We start from the raw sequence: 14,601 nt of genomic DNA on the forward strand, positions 1-14,601 counted from the left end.
ATGCAATTAGATACAAAATGGTGGCTTAAATCTTTCAGAACCACAGTTGCTAGAGAAATGTTGACTTGTCGATAGTAACTGGAAGAAAAGTTTTGAAGTGATGAGAAAAAAAATATAAAGCTTTGAAGGAAAGCTAAGGCTTAACTAAAACAACAATTAAGGGTTTTTCAAAAGCCACCAAATAAAGAACATACTCACGTGCTAAAAACAACAGAATTCCTAAGCTTTAACTTTTGGAATAATTTTGTCTGTTCTAATATTTACTTCCTAGATACTGTTTCTTAAATGGTTTGAATAATTTGGCAGCTTTCTCTAAAAGTTACTACATTTTAAAATTACAATACTGTAGCATTTTGTAAGGTTTTTCTAGGGGCTGGAAATATAGTAAAGGGGTTAAGGTACCGGCCCTGCAAGGGATCAATCCAGGTGCAATTCCCAGCAAAACATATGGTCCCCTGAGCAATACCAGGAGTGATTCTTGAACACAGAGCCAGAGCAAGCCCTGAGTACAGCCAAAAATAATAATAATAATAATAATAATAATAATAATAAGTTTCTAATTTACCAGATGGCACAAAGGAAAAGTCCATTCTTTCACACTCTTGAAAATTCAGAAATATCAGTGAGGCAACAGAGCTCCAATGACCCCTATATCACCTCATAGCAGGAACAGTAGCGAGCGCCCCACCTCAACAGTCCCCACATGCGTCACACCACCTGCTTACCATGTCACATGCCAGGTGCAAAACATGTAGAAACCAGGTGCATATGTCTGCATCACTTACTTTTTTCATGTTAAATCGATTGGTTTATTATTTTTACATAAAAACAAATCTACTAGGAGAGAATAAATTAAAATCTACATAAGTACCCTGGAATGGCAGTGATTCCCTGTCCTGTCCTGTAGGAATACTATGCAAGAACCTTGTGAAAAAAAACATATATACTGAGAGGTACAAACGTAGAATTTTGTATGAATCTCAGCCAATTCTCTTTTAAAGGATGTTAACACACATAGAAGGCAGTTGGGATAGAGAAGGGACTACTAAGTCAATGATGGTTGGAGGATCGCTCAGGATGGGAGACATGTGCTGAAAGTAGCTGAAGGAGCACAGATGATGGGCTCTCAGTATCTGTATTGCAAACCATAATGCCCAAAAGCAGAGACAGAGCAAGAAGGAAAGCGCCTGCCACAGAGGAGGGGGGATGTGGGGGTGGCGGAAGGGATACTGGGGACATTGGTGGTGGAAAATGCACACTGGTGGGGGCATGGGTGTTTGATCATCGTACGACTTAAACTCAATCATGAAAGCTTTGTGACTGTATCTCATGGTGATTCGATTTTATAAAAAGAGGGAGGAAAGGATGTTAAAAAACAAGTTTTCTTAAGCACCAACTTTGTCTCTCCTTCACTGCTCCCAATAACACTATCTTTTACTTGGCGGCAAATAGAAGAGCTAAGCTTTACACTAAGGCCCTAGTGTTTCAATTATTTGAGCCAGCTTCACCTTGTCCATATGGGCAGCAAAGTAAAAAAGAGTAACAACTGTGACAAACTTGGAGTTCGGCCGGGCAGACAAAACTGCAGCACACATATAGTATACAGCCATAATCTCTCAGTTCCCCAACTTTCCTATCTGTACAATTATAATAAAATTAGTGCCTTCCTCATTGAGTTCCTGTCTCCCAACACCCACCTGTGAGATATAATAGACATATAACACTGCTCACATTCAAGTTACACAAAATAACAATTACTGCACTGTAGCACCGTCCTCCCGTTGCTCATTGATTTGCTCTAGCGGGCACCAGAAATGTCTCCACTGTGAGACTTGTTACTGTTTTTGGCATATTGAATACTCCATGGGGAGTTTGCCAGGCTCTGCCATACAGGAAGGATACTCTCGTAGCTTGCTGGGCTCTCTGAGAGGGATGGAGGAATCAAACCCGGGTCGGCCACATGCAAGGCAAATGCCCTACCTGCCCCAGCCCAACAATTACATATACAGAAAAATGATTATCACTGTAAGTAAAAATATATATCACGTAATTTTTTGTGCAATGCGTTTTTACAGTATCATCCCTTAACATTCAAATATGTAATAGAGCACCATTAAATTAGAATCATTGTTCTAGTAGAAGAATTTCATTCCTTTTCTAACTAGGTGTGCCTTTTTAACTTCCTTTCCCCATTTCCCCCATTTCTCACCTCTTTGGCAGGGGTTGGGGGCAACTCCTGGCAGTGCTGGAGACCCCATGCCATGCTAGGAGTGAATTCAGGGTTCCCAGCTCAAAGCACGCACTGCAGCCCTCTGAGGCATCTCCCTGGCCCAAACTGTTCTCTTTTTCCTACAAGTTTGGGTTTTGTTTTTATTTTTAAGACTCCATATGGGAGATCTCACAGCATGTTTTTCTTTAATTTCTCAACATAATGCCCTCAAGGTTCAACCACATTGTCACAAATGGTAGAATGTCTCTCATTCTCATGACTAAATAATATATATAATATATACAACATTTTTATATATAACACATTTGTTTTAACCACTCATCCATAAATGGATACTTAGCTTCTTTCCATGTTTTGACTAATATAATGCAAATGACATAGGGACTCAGATATTTCTCCAAAACAATGGTACAATTTCCAAAAATGAAATTACTGGACCATGCAGTACTTTCATTTTTTATTTTAAATGGTTTTCTATACTGTTTTCCATAATGGTCATCATCATCCTCAATGGAATTTTTTAGCAAATCCAATGAGATCCTTCACAAAAAAACTATTCCATAGTCAAAAGGCAGAAACAGGGCCAGAGAAATAGCTGGAAAGACTGAGTACACGCTCTGCATGCAGGTGGCCCAGGTTCAATTCCCAGCATTGCATGGTCACCAGAGCACACTTACCAGAAGTGGCACCTAAGCAAAGAGAGAGCCAGGAACAGAGCCTGGCACGGCCAGGTGTGGCCCAAAAGCAAAAACAAAAACAGAAAGAGAAAGATAGAAACAACCAAATGTTCATCAGTTCAGATAAATAAATAAATAAACAAAAATGTGGCATGTTCATGCAATAAAATATTGTTTGACTATTAAAAAAATAGAATGAAGCACTTACATGTGCCATAACTTGGAAAATAAGCAGGGGGGGGGGGGATAAATGCATAATATCGCACAAGAATGATTCCATGTCTATGAAACCACCAGAACAAGTAAGACAAAAAACAAGCTAGATGATGCCAAGGATGAGGGGCGCGGGGGCTGTTGAGAGAAAAATCACAGTAACTTACATGCAAGCTTCCTGTTTTCTCTTATAAAACAGGAATATGGGCATCCCGCTCCCATGGCAGGATCGGGCCACTGAAGAGGAGAGCCAGAAACAGGAGCTTTGCCAACTACTTAGTGCATGCATAGGATTTAAGGGTAAAATTCAAAGAATAAAGCAGAGCCATTAGATAACGTACATACTTCTTCCCTTTTACATATGCCTATATAGACCATAACTATCATACAGCTGGGGATCCTTGGGCACCCATTTTATAGATGAGAGATGAGCCTTGGAGATGTGGTGTGTTTGAACTCGGGTTTCACAATCAGGCACAAGCCTGTCCGTGATTAGTGAGATCCATACTGACATCTGACCAACATTGGCTAAAACTGGAGAGGGGAGGGCCTTTGCGACCTCCCATCTCTGGTTCCTGACTTCCTCCTTACTCTATTTGGTCTCTGCCCACCTCCAACCTTGAGGTTGCGCCCATTACGACATAAAAGAAACCTAGAGACCCAGAGACAGTTCGGAGGCTGAGTGCCTACTTTGCAGGCACGAAGCCTGGAGTTTCAATCCCTGGCACTGGCCTACAGCACGTGCCAAATTTGGGCTCTGAGGCACTGCTGTTAGGGATCCTGAGTATGTGGTCAAGAGCACACCACAATTAAGAGTGCGTGAACATCACTGAAGTGTACACGCACTGCAAGCGCCACAACAAAGTATACACACCCCACCCTGTCACCACAACTACAATAAAGGGAAGGGAAGCAGGAAAAAAAACATATGTAAGAATTAAATATTTTTTTAAAGAACTAGTAGCCTCTCTATGGCTACAATTTGTGCCCCGATGACTTCGGTGTCTTGAGAGGACATATGACTCAGCCTGGCCAATGAGGTGGGATTCTGGGACTTGGATTGTGAATGGATGTGAGGGAGCCTCTTTCCTTCCACCTGCCTAGAAGCTGAATGCCACACATAAGGCCTTCCAGAAACTTCCTGTGAGTGTCTGGATTCACCTTCAATCCAGAGGAGCTGCTTTGTCTGTGGCTTATTTAAGGGAATGGTCCAGCCCCTCTCTACGGCAGATCTAAGACCCAAGGATAAAAGGACATCAAGATGCGAGCCCCTCTCAGTCCTATTCCTTGTCAGGAGAGGAATTTTCAGCTCCTCCTCTACTGCACATAACCCTGATCATTGATTTTCTGGAGACTGAATCACCTGGAATCTGCCAACACTGCAACTTCTCCACTCCAATGAAGAAAAAGCGCAAGAATCGACAGAGAACTGAAAGCAAAATTGGAATATACACATTTGCTGCCCTCTGAGATGGGAGCCTGGCTTTCCCATTTCACAGAGTAGACTGAGGTGCACACAGGTCACGTGGCTGGTCCACAGGATTCAAAGCCTGCAGGAGAACAAGAATTCAGCCCAAGGTGAGGACACCTTGAGCTGTAGCACTGTCCTCCCATTGTTCATCAATTTGCTCGAGTGAGCACCGTAACATCTCCATTGTGAGACTTGTTGTTACTGTTTTGGGGAGCTTGCCAGGCTCTGCCGTGTGGGTAGGATACTCTTGGTAGCTTGCTGGGCTCTCCAAGAGGGACAGAGGAATAGAACCCGGTCAGCTGCGTGCAAGGCAAACACCCTACCCACTGTGCTATCAGTGCTACAGTGCCTCACCACTCTAGTATATGTAAATGTGATCTTCATAAGCAGAAGCAGCCACTGCTTCCTAAACACCTACTGCCAGCCAGGCACTCTATACACATTAGCCGCCAGCCCTGGGACTCTGCACCTGGCAGAAACCAACAGCTCCCTGTACACCCCTACAATGAGATGCTGCTCAGGCCTTGCAGTGTGACATCTCCTGAGTGTTAGGGGGCCTCTATTTATGCGTACCCTGATGCCTGGGGGACCATGTAGTACCAGGGCTGCAGGAAAGGCAAGTATGTTAATCCCTGTACTATTCCTGCAGCCTCCATATTGGCAATTATTAAGAAACTTTTTAAATTCCAATTTCATAACTACCACAAACACTTGCTAAGATCACCAAAGATCCAGTCTCAGAAATAGATTTTAAAATCAAAATTTAATTCTCTATGGGTAGGCACAGACCTAAATTATTACTTTTAATGATTAAGTCAAAGACCCAAACTGTTTATCACTTTGTAAATAAGGGGAAAGAAAAGAGATGAAGAAATAAAGACAATTTCATGTATTTTGAAAAACACAATTTCATTTCACTATAGCTGAAATTTATCCAAATAATATTTTATAGGGGGGCACACCCAGCAGAGCTGACGGGAAAGGGGACAGGGTCTCTTCTAGGGATGCTTGGTCACAAACACAGGCCTAAAGGTTGGGTGTTCAGGAAGGTGGCACAGTGTTGCTCAGTTCCAGCAGTGCTCAGTTCCCAGGGCTATACTCAGTGGTGCTCAGGGGTCACCAGAGCTGGGCGTGCTGCCAGGGAGGAAAGGGGACACGGAATGTTGGTTTGCAAACTCAGAGCTCACAGATAGGAACCACGTACTTTACCACTCAAGCTATCTCCCCATGAGCTAGTTTCCTGTCTCCCAAGTAATCTGTGTTGGAAATATTCTAACAATTTCTTCAGTGCTCATATGATTGTCATAAATCCAAAATGGAAAGGACACCAAAAAAAGAGGTATAGAGGAATTTCTTCTGAAAGAAAAGCATTCCGATAGAGATAGATCGATTTGACTATTTGATTCACATGTAAAATTTCTCAAACAACTCACTAGCAAAAAAAAAAAAAAAAGCATGATTATTTCCAACTATTATTGTAATACTGATCCCTTCTCTGTCTCACCTACCTGCCTGGACGAGGGAGGGAAGAAGTTACGGGGTAGTGGGAGGGAAACTGGGGACACTGGTGCTGGGAAATGTACGCTAGTGGAGGGACGGGTGTTTAGAACACTGTATGATTGAAACTCAATTATCAACAGCTTTGCCATGGGCAATCTCACAGTGATTATAAAAAAAAAAATAATTAAAAATATTTTTTTTAAATGAGTAACCCATAACCCTTTTTTAGGAGGTCAAATTAGAAATCTGATCTTTTTACTATTCAGGAAACAAGTAGTTACTCAATATTAGGTGGAAAATTATCATATTGTTGGGGCAGGAGAGATAGTACAGCAGGTAAGGAACCCTGCCTTGCACCTGACTGACCCAGGTTCAGTCCCCAGCATGTCATATGCTCCCCCAAACCTGCCAGGAGTGATTGCTGAGTGCAGAGCCAAGAGTAAGCCCTAAACACAAAAGGGAGGGAGGGAGGGAGGGAGGGAGGGAGGGAGGAAGGAAGGAAGGAAGGAAGGAAGGAAGGAAGGAAGGAAACCACATTGCAAGCTTCACTCTGCTCTGCTAAAAGACCAATATCTTCACTGATAAAAACACAGTTTCATGAATCCGCCACAAGAAGAGCCAGAAGAAATTAATATCAATCCTCATATCAGGACAGGTGGTTTTCCTATTAGAAGGCTACCTTGCTTTATTGGTTTTTACTGACTGGCAGAATGTGATGGGCAATTTTTGTTTGTTTCAACCCAGTTGGCATAACATTTAGAATTTAAATTTCCAACCAATTTAACAGATCTAGGCAATTGCATACGGTTGTTCATTACCCTGCTGAGACCACAGAGTTTTCATTTCAGCTTTTTCCCTCCCTGACATGGGACAGAGACAATGGGGTACCCAGGACTCTGCAAATCAAGGACTTTCAGGCCCCAAAAAACTAAAATAGTCAAGTGAACTGAGATTCCCCTTGCTCAGTCACTACCCTTTAGAATCAAATAACTTCCACAATATTCCTCCTGCTGGCTGGCATTTCCTGAATATTCTTCCTCCCTTGTATTTACTTTTCGAGGGGGGGGAAGGAGGGAAGAGGGCATGGGGGCAGGAAGTGAGACTGGGGTCACACCAGCAATCTCCGGGTTGTTCCTGCCTGGCAGTGCTTAAGGGACTATGCAGTGCGAGGGGTCAAACTCGGGCTTTCTGATTTTTTTTTTCTTGACCAAGTGTTTTGTTCTCATTTTTTAAAAATATTTATTTTAGGGGCTGGAGGAATAGCACAGTGGATAGGGCATTTGCCTTGCACGCAGCCAACCTAGGTTCGATTCCCAGCATCCCATATGGTCCCCCGAGCACCACCAGGAGTAACTCCTGAGTGCATGAACCAGGAATAACTCCTGTGCATCGCTAGGTGTGATCCAAAAAGCAAAAAAATAAATAAATAAATAAATAATTTTATTACATATTTATTTTATTGCAATTTTTTTACTTACGAAGATACTTAATCAGTATCTATTATATGATCATTTATAATCTAAAGCCTATGTTCCCTTACGATAAAACACACTTTTATACTTTTATAGGCCTATTCATATTTCCATGTTAAAACTCAATTCTCTTCATTCTTACTAAATTTTACATTTGTCGGATTTATCTATTTCATTTAAATTTTGAAATGTATTAGCACAAAATTATTCATAGTATTTTTATCTGATTTTTAAAAGGAACATGTAGTTTTGAAAAACATTTAATCAACTTATCGCTGATCGACAACTATGTGAAATTTCAGGAGTTACCTCTACTGATCTGTATGTGGGTATCACCACATGCACAACTACGAAAAAATATTTCCCATAAGTGAGGTAAAAAAAATTTTTTAAAGCAAATCATTGGCTAATTTTAGCTGTGGAAAGAACAAGACTGTGATGTCATTTCTAAGAATTGTTTCCACACCACATATAAGATATACTACCTTAGTATCTACTGCACATGGCTGAATATAAAAAATTCAAAAATCTTCTAACATAAAACTAACACCAAGCTATGGAGCTGTTAGTTTGGGAATTGTTTCACCTTTTTTCATTTTTATTTTAAATATAAAAGAAACACCCTACAGGGTCATGCAGTCTGGGGGTCAAGCTCAGGGTCTCACACATGCTAAGTCTGAGTTCTACCACCTAGCTCTTTGATGCCATTTGAACATTTTTTCTTTTTTTTTTGTAGTTTCATTTCATAAAGTTGTTCACAATAATTGATTACACTCAATATTTCAACACCAATTCACCGCCATTACACCTTCCCACCACCATTATTTTAAATTTTTCCCACCATTACTCAAGCCTGCCCACAGGCAGATGCTAGATAATTTGTTTTTTATTGCTTGTTATAAGTAGCATGAATGAAACTTAGCTGACAGCAGATAGGTGAAAGTAAACATACCCTAACATACCACACCCCAATCGTCATGCCTAAAGCATGAGTTAGGCATCAAGGCAGAGGATATATCACTGGATTTTTTTTTATTGGCTTAAGGGAACCCTTAAAATTGATTGTTTATAGGCAAGGATATATTATCTATTAACTTCTCAAAACCAGGCATTTAATATTGTCAGACCATCAACTAAATGAATGCTTAAAGGAATGATACATTTATCATTTTGAGAGCTGATGAAAGTACATTTTTCTAATCTAAGACAGAGGTATAAGATCTGGTCAATTTTTGAATCTGCTCATAAAATTTAAATGAGTTGCTATGTGCTGCTGCTCTTCTGGTCTTTGTTTGTTTGTTTTTTATTTTTTACTTTTTTGCTTTTTGGGTCATACTCAGCAATACACAGGGATTACTCCAGGCTCTGCACTCAGGAACTGCTCCTGGTGGTGCTCAGAGGACCATATGGGATGCTGGCACTAGAACCCAGGTCGGCCTGGTGCAAGGCAAATGCCCTACCCACTGTGCTATTGCTCCAGCCCCTCTAACTGGTCTCTAGATAGCAGTGCTTATTAAAACCTCTTCTTAGAAACCCTCTTAAAGGATTTGATGTGGTACCACAAGAATCCAATACAGACGCCCAATTTAAAATTTGATCTCAGGGGCTGGAGAGATAGCACAGTGGGTAGGGCGTTTGCCTTGCATGCGGCAAACCCGGGTTTGATTCCAGCATCCCATATGGTCCCCTGAGCACCGCCAGGAGTAACTCCTGAGTGCATGAGCCAGGAGTAACCCCTGAGCATCGCCAGGTGTGACCCAAAAAGAAAAAAAAAAATTTGATCTCAGAAAGCCCACAAAACGCTTAGCTCCCTCCTACAGACCTTTATCTACCTGCCAGAACAAGAAATCTTGCACGTCAGGCTAAAACTCCACAGGATCAAACTCAAGATTATAAGGCACTTAAATATAATACCAGAAAAATAAATAAGTAAAACCTAGCACAGCGGTAGGGCGTTCGCCTTGCATGCAGCCAACATGGCCGACCCGAGTTCGATTCCTCCGCCCCTCTCGGAGAGCCCGGCAAGCTACCGAGAGTATTCGATATGCCAGACACAGTAACAACAAAGTCTCCAATGGAGACGTTACTGGGCCAGCTAAAGCAAATCGAGGATCAACGAGAGGGCCTTCCCTTTGAAGGGCCCTCAGGGAGGGCTTTCTTATGTTGATTTGGCTACCAGACTGGGTGGAGTGTCAGCCCAGACTGCAAGGAAGTTGGAGGCAAGAGAGCTGGAGAGAGAGAGAGAGAGCAGGGCTGCAAGATGGAGCTCGGAGAGACTAGCAAGGGGAACATGTGCTTGAGAGAACCTGGGCCCTCCACAACATAAATTTCTTCTATGGGATAAACTTCCTTGTAATAAACTGCTACTAGACCAACCAGCCTGGCCTCGGCTCTTCCTTCATCTACCCTTGGCCAACAGCCGTCCCGATCCAGGCCACACACAGTGGTTCAAGAGCACTGAACGGGGGCTGTGAGACAGAGTTGTCCAGAGAGCCCGTGAGCACACAACCTTCAGTGTGTTTAGTTTTTTACAAAACAGAAACAAACAAAAATTGGGAGCACTTTGTTAAAAGAAGGTGTTTTTCAGGGAAACACAGTGCTTTTTTTATTCTGAAAAGGGGGCAATAGGCAAAGTAAGTTTGGAAACTGTGGCCCACAGTTATCAATGTGTTCTGTTCTTGCACACAATTACTTGAAAAAATATTCCCGTTGATCATTCACACTTCCAAAATTAGCCGTACAAATTCGTAGTTCACTTTATTCTTTCCCCAGTAACCAAATTTTGGACGAAAACCTTGATTTTTTTTTAAAGATTAATATTCTATTCATGGTAAGAGGTCAATGGAATACAGTATTTTAAAATGTTAGCCATTTTCAATTTAACTTAATCGAAATTTTGCTTAACCTAATAGAACAGTAAAGACTGTTTTATTTCTAAAGTAGATGAGATTTAGACATTCTAAAAACTGAAAATCTTCAAAACTGTCATTTGTGATTTAATATTATACCTCTATTCTCCTTTTTATTTTCCATTTGATTATATCAAACTTAAAATTAGAAAGAATGCAATGGCATTATAGCTGAACATAACAAGGGAAAAAACTGCAACAATTCACTTCAGACTTTTTATTACATTTATGTCTACATAATATTGAAAAAACCTGCATAAATGAGAAAGCAGCTGAAGGGCAAAATCAAACTCCTAGCTTTATTAGATGCAGGCCTAATGTCTTTCAGATAAAATATTTGTAGGTGCCACAGTCAATCAAGATTTCAATAGAAACCAAAGATGAAAGCATTCATGCATAAAAGGCAAGTGTGATAATTACGATGTGCAGACAAGATAATGGAAAATATCCGAGGCTGCTTTTCATTTTATGTATCAAGTGCTGCCTTGACCTAGACAGCCTATAATGCTCCATCACATTTACTGCATTATTTTATCATTTTAATTATTTAGCAGAATTCAATTAATTTGGCTGGCATCTGGTCAGCAGGTGGGAATCCTCCGCGGTCTTAAAGGATCTTTACCCTGTTGCCATTTCTCAAAACACTGCTATGAAACAGTTTTCAATAAACATGCAATTCAGTTTAAAGTTCCTGCTCATCCTTCAAGTTTATTGACCTCTTGCTGATTAAACAAACGACAGCCATTTGCGGATAGTTTACATCAAAGAGTTTACTGACAGTTTATAGGGTTAATCGGAGCATGGGACTCCATATTCAAATTTTCCATTGGCTCCATTTTAAAAATTCTCTGATGGTGAGAACGGCAGATGGGAGAATCATTATTATAGAGAAAAGGATAGTTCAGCATATAGATTCAGCATAAAGGTCAGTGTCTGTGTATTTAAGGATTATGGTAATCACTTCCTAAAGTGGGCTCCAATCTATTTTCCAGAACCAGGATTCATCCACCTTAATATTCATAAAATAGAACCGACCAAAGTTCAAGATTACATTTACATTGCTGTTATTACTATACTGTGTTATATTATAAAAACACTAAGGCTTTATAGTTATTAACCAACCAAAATTATAATGCTTCTTACAAATGTAATCCTGTAACTGTTCTTTCTAATACTCTTCTCTAATTTGGAGGAAAGTAACTTTTAGATGTCATTATGATTTGGGGGGAGGGGGCGGGTGGGTAGGTGGGAGGAACTGTCAAGTCAAACAATAGGGTTTCCTGGTGGCACTATTTTATTACTAATTTGAAGCATACAAAGCACTGGGACAAAGTCCTTTTCTATTAAAAGGCAAGCTTCAAAACCAATGAAGTTAGATCAGCACCTGACTAAAAGGGCAATGTTCACTGAGGATTCAATCTCAGATATAGGTCAAATATATTATCCTAAGTTGTCACTCAATTAAAACAATAATTTTCCCTGTAAGCAAATCACTAGAAACCTACTTTCTTTCTTGGTAAGAACGATGAGGAAAAAAAGGAAAAAAACAGAATGACGAGGGAAAGAGGAGACAAGATTAACAGGGAATGAATCTGATTCTCCCCTCTTGTGTGAGAGTAGATGAGGGCAGAATATTTTTCAGACAGAAAAGAGGAAGGCATTATCTTCAAACAAAAGTAGGCCCAAAATGACATTTTCAATAAAGATCAAAATTCTTCACTAAGGCTCTAGTGATTCGAAAGGCATAAACATTTTTTAGTAAGTTTTGGTTAATGAGGTACTTAGACGTTGCCCATCTAAGAAGGCGTACTATGTATGTTTATGTAGTTACCTGAGGCCCTTCACCCTCATAATTCCATTGAGGAAAACGGCAGCCCAGGAGGTCAGAAGGAGATTAAACACAACCCTAGGAGGATGGAACAATCTGGCAACACAAAGTACTCATATGCACTTGCGCCCTGAGCAGCAACATCAGAGCTTTTTGGAATTTATCCCAAGAATGTAACATTAAAAAAGGAAAAATATATCAGCATAATGATATTAAATTTAATTTTTTAATGGTAATAACCAAAATAGGTTAAATGCAATCACTTGATGAAATACTAAATAGCAAAATTAGATAACCATGAAATTACAGTAGTGGGAAAATTTTTACATATTAATGTAAAATATTAATATGAGAAATATTAATTATTCAATTAGAGAAACTTTAAAAGACAATAACGGGGGGCTGGAGAAACAATACAAGTGTTTGCCTTGCACACAACCAACTGGGGTATTTCCCCCAAGGCTGGTCAGGAATGATTCCAGAGTGCAGAGCCAAGAATAACCCCAGAGCATTACTGGGTGTGGCCTCAAGACCAAAAACCAAGCACAAAAAGAAGACAATAACTTGAAAAAACAAAATTAAGATACATTCTCATCATAAAAATACAAAACAAATAAGCCCATCTCTACAAAAAACAAATTTACCTTGAGCCAGTCTTTCAAGCCGTTTTCCATGTTCTGGGGGTATTGCATACCTGAAAATTGAAACATAAATTAAAATGTTATATTTATAACAGCTTGACTTATAGTCGTTAGAAATTTATTCCTAAATAATGTAATAGAGGAAGTAACAACAAACTCCACTTAGAATAACTAAGCAGAGACCAGACAACCAATCACAGAGTTAGCTCTCTTGGACAATGAAGAAAAGAAAACCAATATAAAACCTATGTCTGTGTCCACTCACATCCCAAGCACATTTGACAGATGAAGGGCAATAGCCAGAGAGTGGCCAGAAAACTGTTCAATCACAGGAACAGTGAGTCACCATCTAAACTAGAACCTCTCTCCCAGCATTCACAGAACCTCAGCAACCCAAGGCTCTATGTTCCTTTTGCCTGGATGCTTTGGCTTCTGTAAGTTGTTGTTTTTTTTTTTAATGCCAGGTTCAATCCCTGGCATTATCACTCAAATCCTGAGTGGAGTTTATTTTAACCTTTTTTAAATACTGGACAAAAAGGATAGAACACAAAATTATTATACATTTCTATTTCCACTAAACCTAAGAATACTTTAATATTCTAATAGATTTTTAAATTAAAAAACATTACCAGTTACAAAAAGTCATTTTCATTTCAGCATTATAAGACTTAAAAACCTGATTACAAACTAAAAAGGTCTTCGCCCAGAAAATTTCTATGTCATCGTATTTTCAAAAGTGAAATAACTGGCACTGGACTGATAGTACAGAGGGTAAGGTGCTCGCCTTGCACGTGGACATATAGGTTCAATCCCCAGCATCCTATATGGTCCCCTGAACCCACCATAAGTAATCCCTGAGTGTAAAGACAGGAGTAAGCCCTGAGTACCAACACGTGTGGCAAAAAAACAAAGCCAAAAAAAAGTAAAATAATTGAACTTGTTTCCTGGAAATTTATTAACAAATTTCATAACAATAATATATAAATTCTAAACTTTACAGACAACTTCAATGAGATAGTTTAAAGGTAGTAAAAAATAAATTTATGATCATTTCACACTTTAAATAAAAATAATGTCATTCTTAAGATCTACATTTACTACATTTACGAGTTCAATATATATGTATTAGTACAAGTTACTTTTCACTAAAATAACTTTTCTAATTTTACTTAACACCACACTTGGTTGGTTGCCTTTAATGTCACTGATAACATATGCAAAACTTAATTGGATCCGATGTGACTAGGCAATTCTCTAAAAGAAAATCCAACCATATATCCTGTTCCTTAAGGCACTGTTAATGAAATTATTCCAACTGAATTGGGAAGATAAAATTTTAACATAACTAAATGACAACCACCTAATGTATATTTATGGCCACATTTTACCAGTTTCCAATTCCTGGTTTACGTCACCAAATAAACCCAGAAAATAATATATATGTGCATATGTGTATATATACAGGTTCAGACAAGGTGACTTCTCTATAGCATACCTATACAGCACACATATGCATGAACGCTCTGTACTCATACACAATACACATGCACATATGTAACAGGTATATTTGCCTGCTCACAAAGTTGAAGATACTTCACACATACACTAACACACAGATTCACTGTTTTGAAAAATAAAGCGTCAACAGTAAAGTTTATTA

The 14,601-nt window shown here is 39.6% G+C and overlaps 1 protein-coding gene across 1 annotated transcript in view; it reads right to left on the minus strand.

Annotated features, from left to right (window-relative positions):
- The window catches only part of KDM4C (lysine demethylase 4C), a 443,969-nt gene that overhangs the window by 320,571 nt on the left and 108,797 nt on the right, over nt 1–14,601 (minus strand). Inside the window, exon 6 of the mRNA XM_056130576.1 lies at nt 12,945–12,994. Within this exon, the coding sequence (XP_055986551.1) occupies nt 12,945–12,994 (50 nt within the window). The remainder of the gene's footprint in view (nt 1–12,944; nt 12,995–14,601) is intronic.

Source organism: Sorex fumeus, unplaced genomic scaffold, assembly GCF_029834395.1.
Source record: "Sorex fumeus unplaced genomic scaffold, SorFum_2.1 ptg000079l, whole genome shotgun sequence".
Taxonomy (NCBI): Eukaryota; Metazoa; Chordata; class Mammalia; order Eulipotyphla; family Soricidae; genus Sorex; species Sorex fumeus.